This window comes from Octodon degus, unplaced genomic scaffold (assembly GCF_000260255.1).
Source record: "Octodon degus isolate 3935 unplaced genomic scaffold, OctDeg1.0 scaffold00226, whole genome shotgun sequence".
In the NCBI taxonomy this organism is placed as follows: domain Eukaryota; kingdom Metazoa; phylum Chordata; class Mammalia; order Rodentia; family Octodontidae; genus Octodon; species Octodon degus.
The window spans coordinates 2163469-2175431 of record NW_004524802.1 but is presented as its reverse complement, the minus strand read 5'-3'; the positions used below and the strand labels follow the sequence as shown (position 1 = coordinate 2175431).

Below are 11963 nucleotides of genomic sequence, written 5' to 3'. Positions count from 1 at the left end.
CAGCTGAAGACCCAGAGCCATGGCGGTGCCTCTCCTGAGTCCTGCTGGAGGCCTGGAGCCCACGACAATGTCTTGTGCAGGCCTGTTTCACTGATCGGCGCTAGGAAGGCCAAAGGCTGTGGAAGCTAGACAGTCTGTGCCAGCAGGCCGAGGGACCTGCACGGGAGCCGGGAAGCAGCGCTCAAGGTGAGAATCGGAGTCGTTCTTCACAGCAGTGAGCTCCCAGCTCCTGTGATGATGAGAGCAGCCAGGTTCATCAGGAAAGCCAGCCCAGTGGGAAGCCAAACCGCTCCCTCCAGCTTCCCAGAGCTTCTTCCTCTCCAGTGCTGCCTTTGCACTGCCGGCAGCAGTCCTCAGGTGGGCCTCCCATGCCCAGCACCACACTGGTTCAGTTCAGGCAGGTGTCAGAAGTTCACCGCCAGTTGTCCAGTCGCCACAGGCAGGAGTGCTGCACAGAGTGGAGGGCAACCCTGCTTGGCCGGGGGCAGGAGGCAGCATGTTGGCGGCTCGTGGGGCTCTGAGAAGTTGTGTGAAGAGGATCCTCTGGGAGGCTGTGCTGCCATCACCTGCGACTAGGGGGTGGCCAGCTTCGGGCAGGAACAGGCTGGGTCCAGCTGAGGCGGCAGTGCCCTGAGTGAAGGGGGGGTGGCCAGGGTTGGGGAGAGCTGGGCCTGCAGTGCGCACTGATGTGAGGTGGGGCAGCCATGTGGGTGCTGCCCCCAGTTGGGGTGTGTGGACTTAGTCCCGGGAGCTGCTGGGTCACTGCACACAGACACAGAATGGTGAGGGACAGCAGGCTTGGAGCGCCCTCAGGGAGCTTCGTTTGCTGGTAGAGAGAGGAGGAGATGTGGCTGGCCTGGGTAATGCGGTGCATTCAATCCAGCATGTCCAGACATCATCATTTCTGTTTGCGTTGTTGTTGAGACAGGGTACTCCAGTCTGGCCTTGAATGCTGGGTGATCCTCCTGCCTCAGTCTCCCAGTACTGGGATTATAGATGTGCACTACACCTGGCTCAAAGCATCATTTCACCACCAATGCACAGTAGTTTAAAGTGGCTCGAGAGGCCGGCACGCAGCTCAGTGGGAGAGGACCCACTTGGGGCTCACACCGTGGGGGCAGCCCAGCCCAGCCCAGTGCCCAGAGATGCCTAAGCAGCCTGAGCGACTGAAATCTGGTGTGTGGCATGCACAGATGGTGTGGCCTGGCTGGAACGGCCTCGTTCCTTGCTCAAGAGCCTGGAATGTGGATGGGCAGCTACAGTGTCAGGTTGGGTGAAGAGAGGGTGTGGCCCCTGGCAGGGGCGCCTCTCAGCCACCAAGCTCCATGTAGAAGCTATCCCACACCCACTGGCTCCGTCCTGGCAGCACTCGAGCCCAGTTCCCCACAGGGTGAGTAGGCCCCTCCAGCAGAACAGCAGTGGCACTGGGTGCCGAGGCACTTTATCATGTGGGAGGTGGAAGACCTGCTCCCAAAACGTCCCCTAGCACATCCGCTCCTGGGTAGAAGGTTGTTAGGACCCAGGCCACAGCTTGAGGCAGGAACAGCAGAGAAGCTGGAGGGGAGACTGGGTCACAGTGCCCCTTGCCCTCTGACCTTGGGCCCCGGCTCCTTGATGGAAGACAGCAGTGGGGGTATCAGCGGACGAGCCAGGGAGAACAAGCACAGTGTCGTCATCATCTGGAGGGAAGGAGGCTGCATGCAGGCCAGTCCACATGGCCCAAGGGTACTAGAACCAGCGGAGAGACTCCTGTGAGATTAGACCCAGGTCACCTTGGGAATGGCTGACCAGGATGGAAGCTGCTGCAGGAGGCGTCGTTCGGGCTTGCACGGCTGATGTAGGTAAATTTTACCTTGAGAAAAGCGATGGGCAGATATGGACCCCCTTCTTAATGATTTGCACATGAAGTATTTAGGGGAGAAGGGTGCTGATGCCTGCAGCTTTGAAGTCCAGCCAGAAGTAAGATAAAGAGATGGATGGGAGATAGATGGATGAGGGAGGTGGTGGGAGGTGGTGGGCGGTGGGCAGGTACATAGAAGCAGCGCAAGTACCCGACACAGAACAGCCACAGTAAATGTTAATTCACTTTCACTACTTTCCCAATTAGTAGCAAAAAACATAAACATTTTTTAGAAAATCTAAAATACACCTTCAAAAGTACATTTTGTCCATTCGAAGCAGAGGGAGAATTACCTCCCCAAGCAAGGCCTCCTGGCCGGGATTTAGGTAGAAATAATACAGTTGCCCACCCCCAGCAACCTCCTCCTTTTCCCCCAGCAGGGAGAGACCCTTACTCGCTTCTGTGTCCTTAGGTGTGGGTATCAACCCACAAGTGGGAAGCAGCTCTAGATGTCCCCTGGTTGGTGCGTTCCTCTTCTAACAGTATTAGTCGCTGGTATTTGAGTCACCAGCCCCTGCATTCCAGGCAAGCCTGTGACCACTGAGCACACCTCCCGCCCCTTGTGTTTTTATTTCATTTTGTATGTTGAGATAGGATCTTACTTACATTGCCCAGGCTGGCCTGGGACTTGCTATCTTCCTGGCTTGGCCCCCAGAGCAGCCGCCGTTCCCGGAGCACACTGCAATGCCCAGTGTGAGCCACGCTTCAGAAGATGAGGGGTGTGTGAGACACAGGAAGTGCACCCGGGAGGCAGTGCCTGGGACAGAGGCTGGAAGCTTGGGCCAGGTAGGTGAGCTTGCACTTCCAGCCGAGGTAGAGCGAGGAGAATAACAAGGACTCGGTTTACAAACCCTGCTGAAAACAACTGAAGTATCAGGCCAGAAAACTGGTCTCCAAGACACTGCACACAGGCAGCAAAGGACAGGGGAGTGTGAGAAGCAGAACACATATAGGGACCCTCACACTGGTCTTGCTGTCTACTAGGAAAGCACGTCCAGGCCACAGCCCAGGCAGGAAGACCCAGGCAGAGCAGGCAGTCTGAGCAGAGCAGACAGAGCCGACTCTGGGGAAGGGATGCCAGAGATCTGAAGGGACTCCCCTGCAGAGGGCCGCTGCAGCCCAGTGAGAGCGAGGCCTGAGGGATCACTTGTCGGAGCCCAGACAGGTTAGGCCCAGCCCGGGTGGAGACGCTCCCAAGCGTATTTCTCAGTGACGGGCACTGCGAGCCTGTACTAGCTGCCACTCTGGTCCTGCTCACCAGAGCGTGAAAGCAGGACTCGCGATGATCTAGACATTTCTGTGTGGGTCAGTGGTATCTCCGGAATATTTGTAAACTACAAAACATCCAGCACCGGCTAAATAAATTCGTATCACCTGGCACCCAACCCAGGTTTGCCGGGTGAGCAGGGAAGTGGCAGAAGGGCAACAACAGCAGCTGACTGGAGTGTTGCAAGTGGGAGATCCAGAGCGTTGGAGTTTTGTGTGTCAAGGGCTGAGGGGCGAAACTGCATGCAGTGCCTTATGTTGGGCATGCAGAGAGCAGGAGTGTAGCTCGGCCGGTGTGGTGGCACAGGCCTGTAATCCCAGCATCAGGAGGCTGAGGCAGGAGGATCACTGCAAGTTCAAGGCCAGCCTGGGCTACATAGTGAGTTCAAAGCTAGCCTGAACCACATAGTAAGACCCTGTCTCAAAAAAAGTAAAATAAAATTAAGAGATCTGTGATCAGAGAAGGGCAGCCAGGACAAGAGTAGAGATCACTGGGGCTGGCCCTGTGGACAGCAGAGTTTAGAGGGGCTTATAGAGTTGGGGGCAGCCCAATAACGGGTAAGGTCGGTTGGCCCTGTGTTCATGGGCAGGGATGTCTGCATGGCGCTGGGGACAGGGAGGCTCATTGCTGGGCATTCTGAGTTTGGAGGGCCTGAGCCTTCCGGCCATCCAGCTCTGATTCCAGAAACATGCGTGACAGGCATGGAGCACAGGCCACAAAGTGCTGGCCATGCTGTTGGAAGGATTTTGCTTTCTTTTTAGGATTCATCAGTGGGTACGAGTGGGGAAGGGCAGTGCAGGGGCAGGGCCTGCCACTTGTTCGGGGCCCACTGTGGGGAATGTACCTGCCCTCCCACAGCTGCTGGGGCACACTGCATCCCCTGCTGCCGAGGGAACTTGCAGGCCTCAGTGCAGACTTTGGCACAAGTAGTCCTGGGTCTCACCGGAGGCACCCACGCCTGTCTGGAGCCGAGCTTGCGAGCGGCACAGGCCAGAGGCGCAGAGGTCCCTTGAAAAGGGCGGCACAGTGGCCCTGGTGCCCCAGGCACGCCATGGGCTGGCTCTTCCAGCCACAGAGGGGTGGCTCTAGGGCTTTGGGCCAGGTGCACATCTCTGAGGTGTGAGGCTGCGCAGAGCATTTCTGGACAGGAAAATAAAGCTTCATCCTGGGACGCAGGCTGGGCCGGTGCCTGCATCTGCCCAGACTGTCGTTCATGGGACTGGCCCTTAACGCTGCCAGCCATGGGGTCAGCCTTGCCAGGAGCCTTTGTCCCTGTCCGCAGGTGTGTCCAGTGGTAGTCCACTGGCAGTGGAGGACCCACGGCTCCTGCAGCCCTGTCACCTTGCCTATGCCTCCTCATAGAGCTGCCCACTGCCCAGCATCGAGTGAGGAGGGATGCAGCTGCAGGGTAGGGCGTAAACTATGCACACGGTTTCCTGCCGCACGTCTCTGGCTTCCCTGGATGCCACCTTGTGAGCTCCACTAGCTCTGGAGCAGCTTCACACGCTTGACCCAGCCGCCAGCCTCAGGTGGCCTCCCCCATGCCGAGGTCTCTCCAGCACCTCTCGCTGTGCCTGCTCCCTTTGTGCTAGGGTTTCCTTTCCTGGTCCTGGCTTCCTCTGCCTAGCGTGATTTGGGAAATCTGTCCTCACTTGGTTCATGAGAGGTCACATTTTGGAGGCAATGCATGGCTAAAAGTCTTTCTTCTGCATTTCCCTTGCCCAAGGCTGGGGAGATAGCTCACCAGTCGAAGCACCTGCTTGGCAAGTGCAAGGACCCAGGTTCCATCCCAAGTATCACGTGTCGTGCTGGCCTGGTGGTGGCATGCCTGTAATCCCAGCACTGGGGAGGCTCAAACAGGAGGATCAGGACCACTATGAGGCTGGCCCTCCTAAGGCAGGATCTTTTTCTTTTCTTTTTTCTTTCTTTCCTAAGATAGGGTCTTGCTTTATAATTTGGGCTGGCCTTAAACTCACTGTGTAGGGATGGTGAAATCGCTCAGCAGACTTAAGCGCCTACTTAGGTAAGCGCAGGGACTGGTTCCATCTCTGGCACCACATGCCGTGCTGGCCCCGCCCCCAGGTGCATTGAACTGGCCCCCGAGACGTGTACCCCATGCATGAGCATGGTGGTACATGCCTGCAATCCCAGCACTGGGAAGGCTGAAAACAGGAGGATCAGCACAAGTCCAAGCTGCATAATAAGACCCTGTAACAACCAAATACCTTAAAAGGAAAAAAAAAAACAAAAAACCAGATCTCACTGTGTAGCCCAGGCTGGCCTTGAACTCACGGCAATCCTCCTGCCTCCGCCTCCGAGTGCTGGGATCACAGGTGTGTGCCACCGTGCCCAGCTGTCTCCTCCAGCTCCCTAGGATGCTTCCTTCGGCAGTACACACCTTCTAACTGGGCCTGTACCTCCCTTTTTCCCATTTTCTAGCCGTGCTTTTCTCCTGCCAGTGGGTTGTTTCCCTGAAGGTCCGCCATCCCACATGGCTTTACACCTCTCCCCACCTCCCGGTTTCTGCATCCAAGGCCTCTTCTGCAGGCCTCTATGGTTTACCCCTCTAGTATGTTTCACAGCAGACGCTTCCTAGATGTTGGCAATCCCTTGCTTACAAGAACAAGCCACCCAGGCAGAGTCTTCTTACTCTGAGGTAGAGGTGCGAGGCCCTGGGTTCATCGATTCATCCCAGCAGGCCCCACAAAACAGCTCTCCCAAGTGGGGGATGTAGCTCAGTGGCATAAGCACCTGCCTGGCAAGTGCAAGGTCCTGGGTTCAATCCCCAGTACCAAAAAAAAACACCCCTGCCTCTGATGAGGAGGGTCTGGCACTTAGGGGCTGCCTCTCTGCAACCAAAGCCCGTGCCAGGTCCTCTGCCTGCTGCGCTTCACACTTGGAAAGACCACAGGGATGAATGTGGTAGTGTGTGCTTGTGATTCCAGCATTTGGGAGGCTGAGGCAGGATGATCACCACAAATTCAGTGCCCCCAGGCTATATAGCTCAAGGGCAGCCTGAACTGCATAGCAAAACCCTGAAAAAAAAAAAAGCCACAAGCAAGGATTGTTCCTGCAAGGGACAGACAGGACAGACCAGGTGCCATGATGGCTCCTTCCGCCGGGCTGGGCAAGTCAGGTGTGGGGCACAGTGGTCCTGGCTCTCCCCTGTACCCTGAGCCCCGGGGAGCCCATTGGAAAGAGCCTGTGTAGGGGCCCTTGACGGAGGCTGGGCAGGTGCCATCTCAGAGGGAGATGGGCACGGACAGCACAGGGTGTCCCTGGGACTGTCCCCGCCACAGCCGGGAGCCCAATGAGGTGTTTCTAGCCATTCAGAAGTGATAGAGGACACAGCACAGCTGGCCTCTGGGTCAGCGTAGTCATTCGGAGGGATGTTGTTCCACTCCTCCGCACATGCCTGGGCATCAGGAGCCAGCAGGTGTGTGACAAGTGGCATGAAGTGGGGGTGTGTGCAGACCCTATCAGCAGGTCGTGGTCCTGAGACTGAGGCTTTGGTGGCTGCCAGCATTGCTGGTTACCAGGACTGGGATCTGGTGACCTCTGTCAGAACTTGGAGGCTTCATCCAGTCATGGACAGGCGGCCCCAGAACAGGTAGCTCTGTGCAAGCGCAAGGGGCCAGTTGTGGAGCTGGGCAGGGCCACCCACGGTCTACCTATAACCAGGGATGTCACCTGTCCTCATGCGGACAGGAGTCTTTCGGTAGTGTTGGCCCCTGGAGCACCTGGCCTGGTTGGCAGCTGCCTTCACGTGGGCCTTGGTGGGCTGAAGATCAGTGGCGGGTCCCTGCAGCTTGGGCCCACCCTGCAGCTCTGCCTGCCTGTCCCCCACTGCAGCAGCCAGCTGTCAGGTGGGACCCCAGGCTGGCGCACCTGCAGCGACAGTGGAACCAGTGACCTTCAGGGCAGCACCAGCTCACCCTGTGTCGCTGGGTGCCTGCCCCTACCCTTCACAGGTGCCCCATTGCCCCCTGGTCCCCATCTCCTCCTCTGACAAAAACCCGTTCCTGCTTGCAGCCCACCGGGGTCACCCTGGTCAACGTCTACGCCAGTCCCGACGACCAGATGCTGTGGGCTCTGGACAGCAGGTGGAATGTGCATGTGCGCACCGGGGTCACCGAGGAGATGCCCGTTGGCACCGGCTGGGAACATGTGCCGGGTAGGCACACCCCGGGAGATGCCGTCACCAGCAGCATGTTGCTGGCTTGGCCCCCTTGTCAGCTGGGAGCCGGTCCCCCAGTGTGTCCTGCTCGGGCTGTCTCAGCTTTGCCATTTTGCTGAGGCAGGAGACAGGCATGGTGAACCAGGAGGTCTCCAGGGCCTTACAGATGACAGTTTCAGGCCACCCAGACCCTGTGTCCTTTGGCTGTGGCTGTCACGGTGTAGCTTGCCTGCCAAGAGGGAGGGCGTCCTCTGGTGCCGGGTGGCACAGGACACCCTGTCCCCATGAGCCGTGCTGTGGACTAGCATGGTGTCTGGGACAGCCTGGGAGGGCTGGGTACTGATGGTGCCCATCTGCCCACAGGGTTGCAGGCCTGCCAGCTGGCACTGAGCACCAGAACCGTGTGGGCCCGCTGTCCCAATGGTGACCTTGCCCGCCGCTATGGGATCACAGACAAAAACCCTGCTGGTGACTACTGGAAGAAAATCCCTGGGAACGCGCTGTGTTTCACAGGCAGGTGTTTGGGTGTGGTGGGCTCCACACCCTCTGGGGACTCTGGGCTGGGTCAGTAGGGCTCATGAAGAGGTGGCCCCACGTGGCCCTGCATCTCAAAGCCAGAGCCAAGGCTGCTGGTGGAAGGAGTGGGTGTGCGGACCCCAGGCTGGGCCGGGGTGCTGTGCATGCTTGGAGGTTGAGGGGATGAAGCGCAGGGTGGACCACGGCTCATCAGGGGCCCTGCAGCCAGCACATGGCCACTTCCAAAGCCAAATGAGGCCCTTGGCCTGTGCCCTAGCCCTGTGCCTACTGCCCCAGCTGTGTGGTTAATTAGTGCTGTTTGGCTGTTGTCCCTACAGTAACCTCCTCAGATGAGCTGTGGGCAGTTGGCCCCCCTGGCTGCCTCCTCCAGCGGCTGACAAGGACATTCAGCCACACACACAGCACCCCAAGGAGTGGCCAGGCAGCCGCCCCGCACCCCGAGGACCTAGAGGACGAGTGGGAGGTCATCTGAAGGACCAGGTGCCTGGGCCAGGAGGAGGCCCACCTCGGTGGCTCTGCAGGTCCACGGAAGCTGGCCTCTTGACCCTTGTCCAGACATACCCGGCTGTGCCAACACCCACACTTATCCTCTGTGTGTTCCTGTCCTGTTCCAGAGCTCGCAGCCTCAGCTGAGTGCCCAGAACTGTCCCGCAGCAGTAGCACCAATGGCTGCTCCCAAGGTCGCCTCCAGGTGGGGATAGGGTTGCTGCCTGGCTGCAAGGAAAATGACCCCGTTGGTGGAAGGCACAGGCCCTCTTGGCAGGAGCCAGAGCCAGGATGGGGACACCTGGGCAACAGTGCAGGTGGCAAGGGTGCGGCCACCATTACACATCCCTGTCCCTCCCGGAAACATGGCACCTGGCTTCACTCCTTGCTGGGCTGGGCAGGACCAAGTCTTCCACATCTGTGGCCCTGGGTTGTGTGCAATGAGAACACAGTGCCACAGCTCTGTCGCCCGTCACCTCCCCAACACCAGGGCCACAGGTGCTGGGCCAAGAGCTGCTTACTAGCCAGCTGGCCGGCGAGCTGCGTGCTGCCGTGTGAGCGACCCTGAGCTGGTGCTGCTGTGGCCCTCACATAGCCAGGCCCAGCCTGAGCATGGCTCTGCTAAGTATTGCCTTTGTGTTTGTTGTAGTACAAACCCTCTTGAGATACCTCATCTGAAATCCGACCTTACAAATTTAGAACAGAAACACATGTGAAAACTGGGGGAGGCATCTGCCCCCTTCCCAAGCTTTGTCCTGTACCTGACCCACTGTGGTCATAGGGGCCCTTGGGTTCACACCCCAGCAGTGGAAGCCAGTCCTGCCGTGGACGGTGGCCAGGGCCCACCACCCGGGCTCTGAGGGTCGGCGGGGGCACTGCCCACTGGCACTGAGCTCCACACTGGGGCCAGGCCAGTCCTGGCTGCCACAGCTGCTTTTTTTAGCTGTCTCTATCTGGTGACACATGATGCTTGTTTCTGCTGAGCAAGCCATCAGAAGCCCCAGGCCACAGGTGACAGTAGTAAAATACAGGGTGTGACAGGGACTGCAGCCACCAGGGAGAAGATGAGGTGTGGGACCAGATTTTCATCCCACTTCATCTTCCAGAACCTTCCTCGGTGAGCCTGGTGTCAGCGCTGTCTTGCCCAGCCTCACGGCGGCTGCACCCTCCCAACCTGGAACTTTAGTGCAGTGACGCCAAGTCCAGTGAATTCTTCAGCTTCTACCGTCAGCGTGGTGTTCAGTTTTCTTTCTGGTTTTCACCTTCATTTGTGCTTTGAGATTGTGCAATAAACTTGACTTTTTGCAAACCCGGGCAGGTCTGGCCCCAGAGCCAGAAGGCACCCTCAGTGGTGCCCCCGAGGACTAGGCTACAGATCTGGGGACCTGGCTAGTGGTGAAAGCCATGCTCCATTTGCATTTGCCCAGGCATGGCCCCTGCTGGGCTGGACGCACCCACTCAGCAAGCACAGGCTGTCTCCTCACAAGATGGAGCAGCTCTGGAGGTGCAGGTCCCCAGCCAACAAGCAAAACCTACACCAGAAGTGCATTATGGGAACTAACATTTGAAAAAGGTTACCTCCAAAGTCCTGGAAAGCAACCTGAGCAAGAAACGTCAGAGATATTGTCAAGAGATGGTGAAGTGGAGGAGACATGAAGCCTGAGGAGCCAGGCATGGTGGTCACACCTGCCATCCCAGCACTCTGGGAGGCTGAGGCAGGAGGGTTGTAAATCTGAGCTGGGTCTGGGCACAGCAATAGTAAGTGGATGAAGAGAGACTTCAGACTAGAGGAGGAAAGGCTGTCTGAATCACAGATGGCAAGAGCTTTCTAAACTCAAAATTTTAGAGGGTAGTGGGGCTAGGGATGGGGGGGGTGTTCAGCCCAAAGGCTGTGTGGGTTTGCTTCTCAGTACTGAAACGAAAGAAAGCAGACCTGATTAAGAGGATTTGCTTCACGTTCCAGGACCGAGTGAACATGCAGCGTGGGGTGGCAAGACATCGCCCTGGGGGGATGCGCTGAGGGAGCTGGCTGCGCTCAGCGCCAGGGGCCTTGCAGCTTCGCCCCCCGCCCAGGGTCCACGCAGGTGGCCTGGGGCCCAAAGCTCCGCTCGGCAAAGCTGCAGGCCCGTGCTGCCGGGGGAGGCCTTACAGCCGTGGAGCACTGCTGAGAGCAGTGACGTGTGGCCCCAGACAGACGGAGCCGCAGCGGGCAGCTCAGCAGGGCACGCCTAAGCTGCAGCAGGCAGCAGGAGTCAGGTGTGGGCGCAGTGGCAGCCTCCCAGCTGCTGTGACTCCCCGTAGTTCTGGGGCAGAGTAACAGCAAGTGGATTAGAGAAACGTAGAACGGGGGAGCCGTCTGACTTACTGATGGCAAGAATGCCAAACTCAAAATTGATGGGGCCTGGCGCATGCCTATCACGCCAGCCCCCAGGAGCCTGAGGCAGGAGTCCCGTGAGCTCAAGGCCAGCCTAACCCTGCCTCAAAACAAGTTGAAGGGAAAAGCCCTTGAAGAAAATTCCTATGTAGGGTTGACCAGAGCTCCTGCGTAAGGCTAGGGGACGGTGGGGCGGTGGGACGGTGGAGCGCTAATGTGCACCAGGCCTCAGGCTTGAGCGGAGGCACCGAGAACAAGCCTGGTGTTGGGGCCATCACCTCAGAGGCATCCAGACCTGGAGTGACTGGGTGATCTGGGCGGGGCACATCCTAAGGCCGCCTCCAGGGAAGAGCATCTGCGAACACCCAGACCCAGTGTGGACCAAGGAGGGGAAGCATGCTTCACGCCACCATCGCAGACGCCTGGCTCCCGAGGCACAGGGACCATGGGGGGGGGGGTTGCTCATGTAGCCCCTGGGAAGGGCACAAGCTCTGCCCTGCAAAGGTATCCCCAAGAAGTCGGGCTGGGAACACAGCCTGGGTCTCTATAACCCGCAGTGCCAGAAGCCACGTGGCAGGGAGGACAAAGGGGAAGCCCCGGCCAGAGGTGGGCAAGCACAGCCGGGCACAGGCACGTGCTGCTTCTGCCTCCTGGCACATCTGAAGCCTCTCCTAATTTCAGGGCACAGGAAGGGCTGAAAGTAGCAGGTTCTCTACTTGGGACAAAAGCTAGGGTTCATGGTAGCTGCTTCTAAGCATATACCTTTTGTATCTTTCGAATTTTGAGCCATGTAAATGTAATTATTTATTCCAAAAATAAATTTACATTTTAAAAGTTCAGCTTTTTAACACTATTCACAGTATCAGCATTACTTAATTCAAATATCACCAAATAAACATGTCTGAAAAGTCATGTCTGACAATCCACATAGGGCTTTTACATAGGGGAAAATACAAAACGGGGAGGGGGGGCCTGGCCAGTTCCACCTGCAGTACTCACAGCAGACTTATGCAGAACCTGTGGCCATACACAACCTGAAAGCCTGGAGAGAGGCCAGTGGCCCTGTCACGAGGCCACTCGGAGAGGCAAGTGATGCCCTGAAGGCCAGTGGCCTTGTCCCTCCCTGCCCTGGACTCCCCGACACAGCCCATGCCCCAGGGCTGACCAGAAAGTGTTTCTAACCTATCCTTAGCTTGGGCTTTGCTGGGACAGACATGAGCAT

General features: G+C 57.8%; 1 protein-coding gene across 2 annotated transcripts in view; it reads left to right on the top strand.

The window, feature by feature from the left end:
- Tecpr2 (tectonin beta-propeller repeat containing 2) overlaps positions 1-10675 on the top strand; it is a 73347-nt gene extending 62672 nt beyond the window's left edge. The window contains exons 18-21 of one of the 2 annotated variants that reach the window (XM_004645398.2): positions 7200-7341; positions 7708-7857; positions 8199-8402; positions 9474-10675. In XM_004645398.2, the coding sequence (XP_004645455.1) occupies positions 7200-7341; positions 7708-7857; positions 8199-8353 (447 nt within the window). In that variant the 3' untranslated portion in view covers positions 8354-8402; positions 9474-10675. Of the gene's footprint in view, positions 1-7199; positions 7342-7707; positions 7858-8198 lie in introns of both variants that reach the window. The other variant, XM_023705680.1, reaches the window with a different exon arrangement.
- The last annotated feature ends 1288 nt before the right edge of the window (positions 10676-11963 follow it).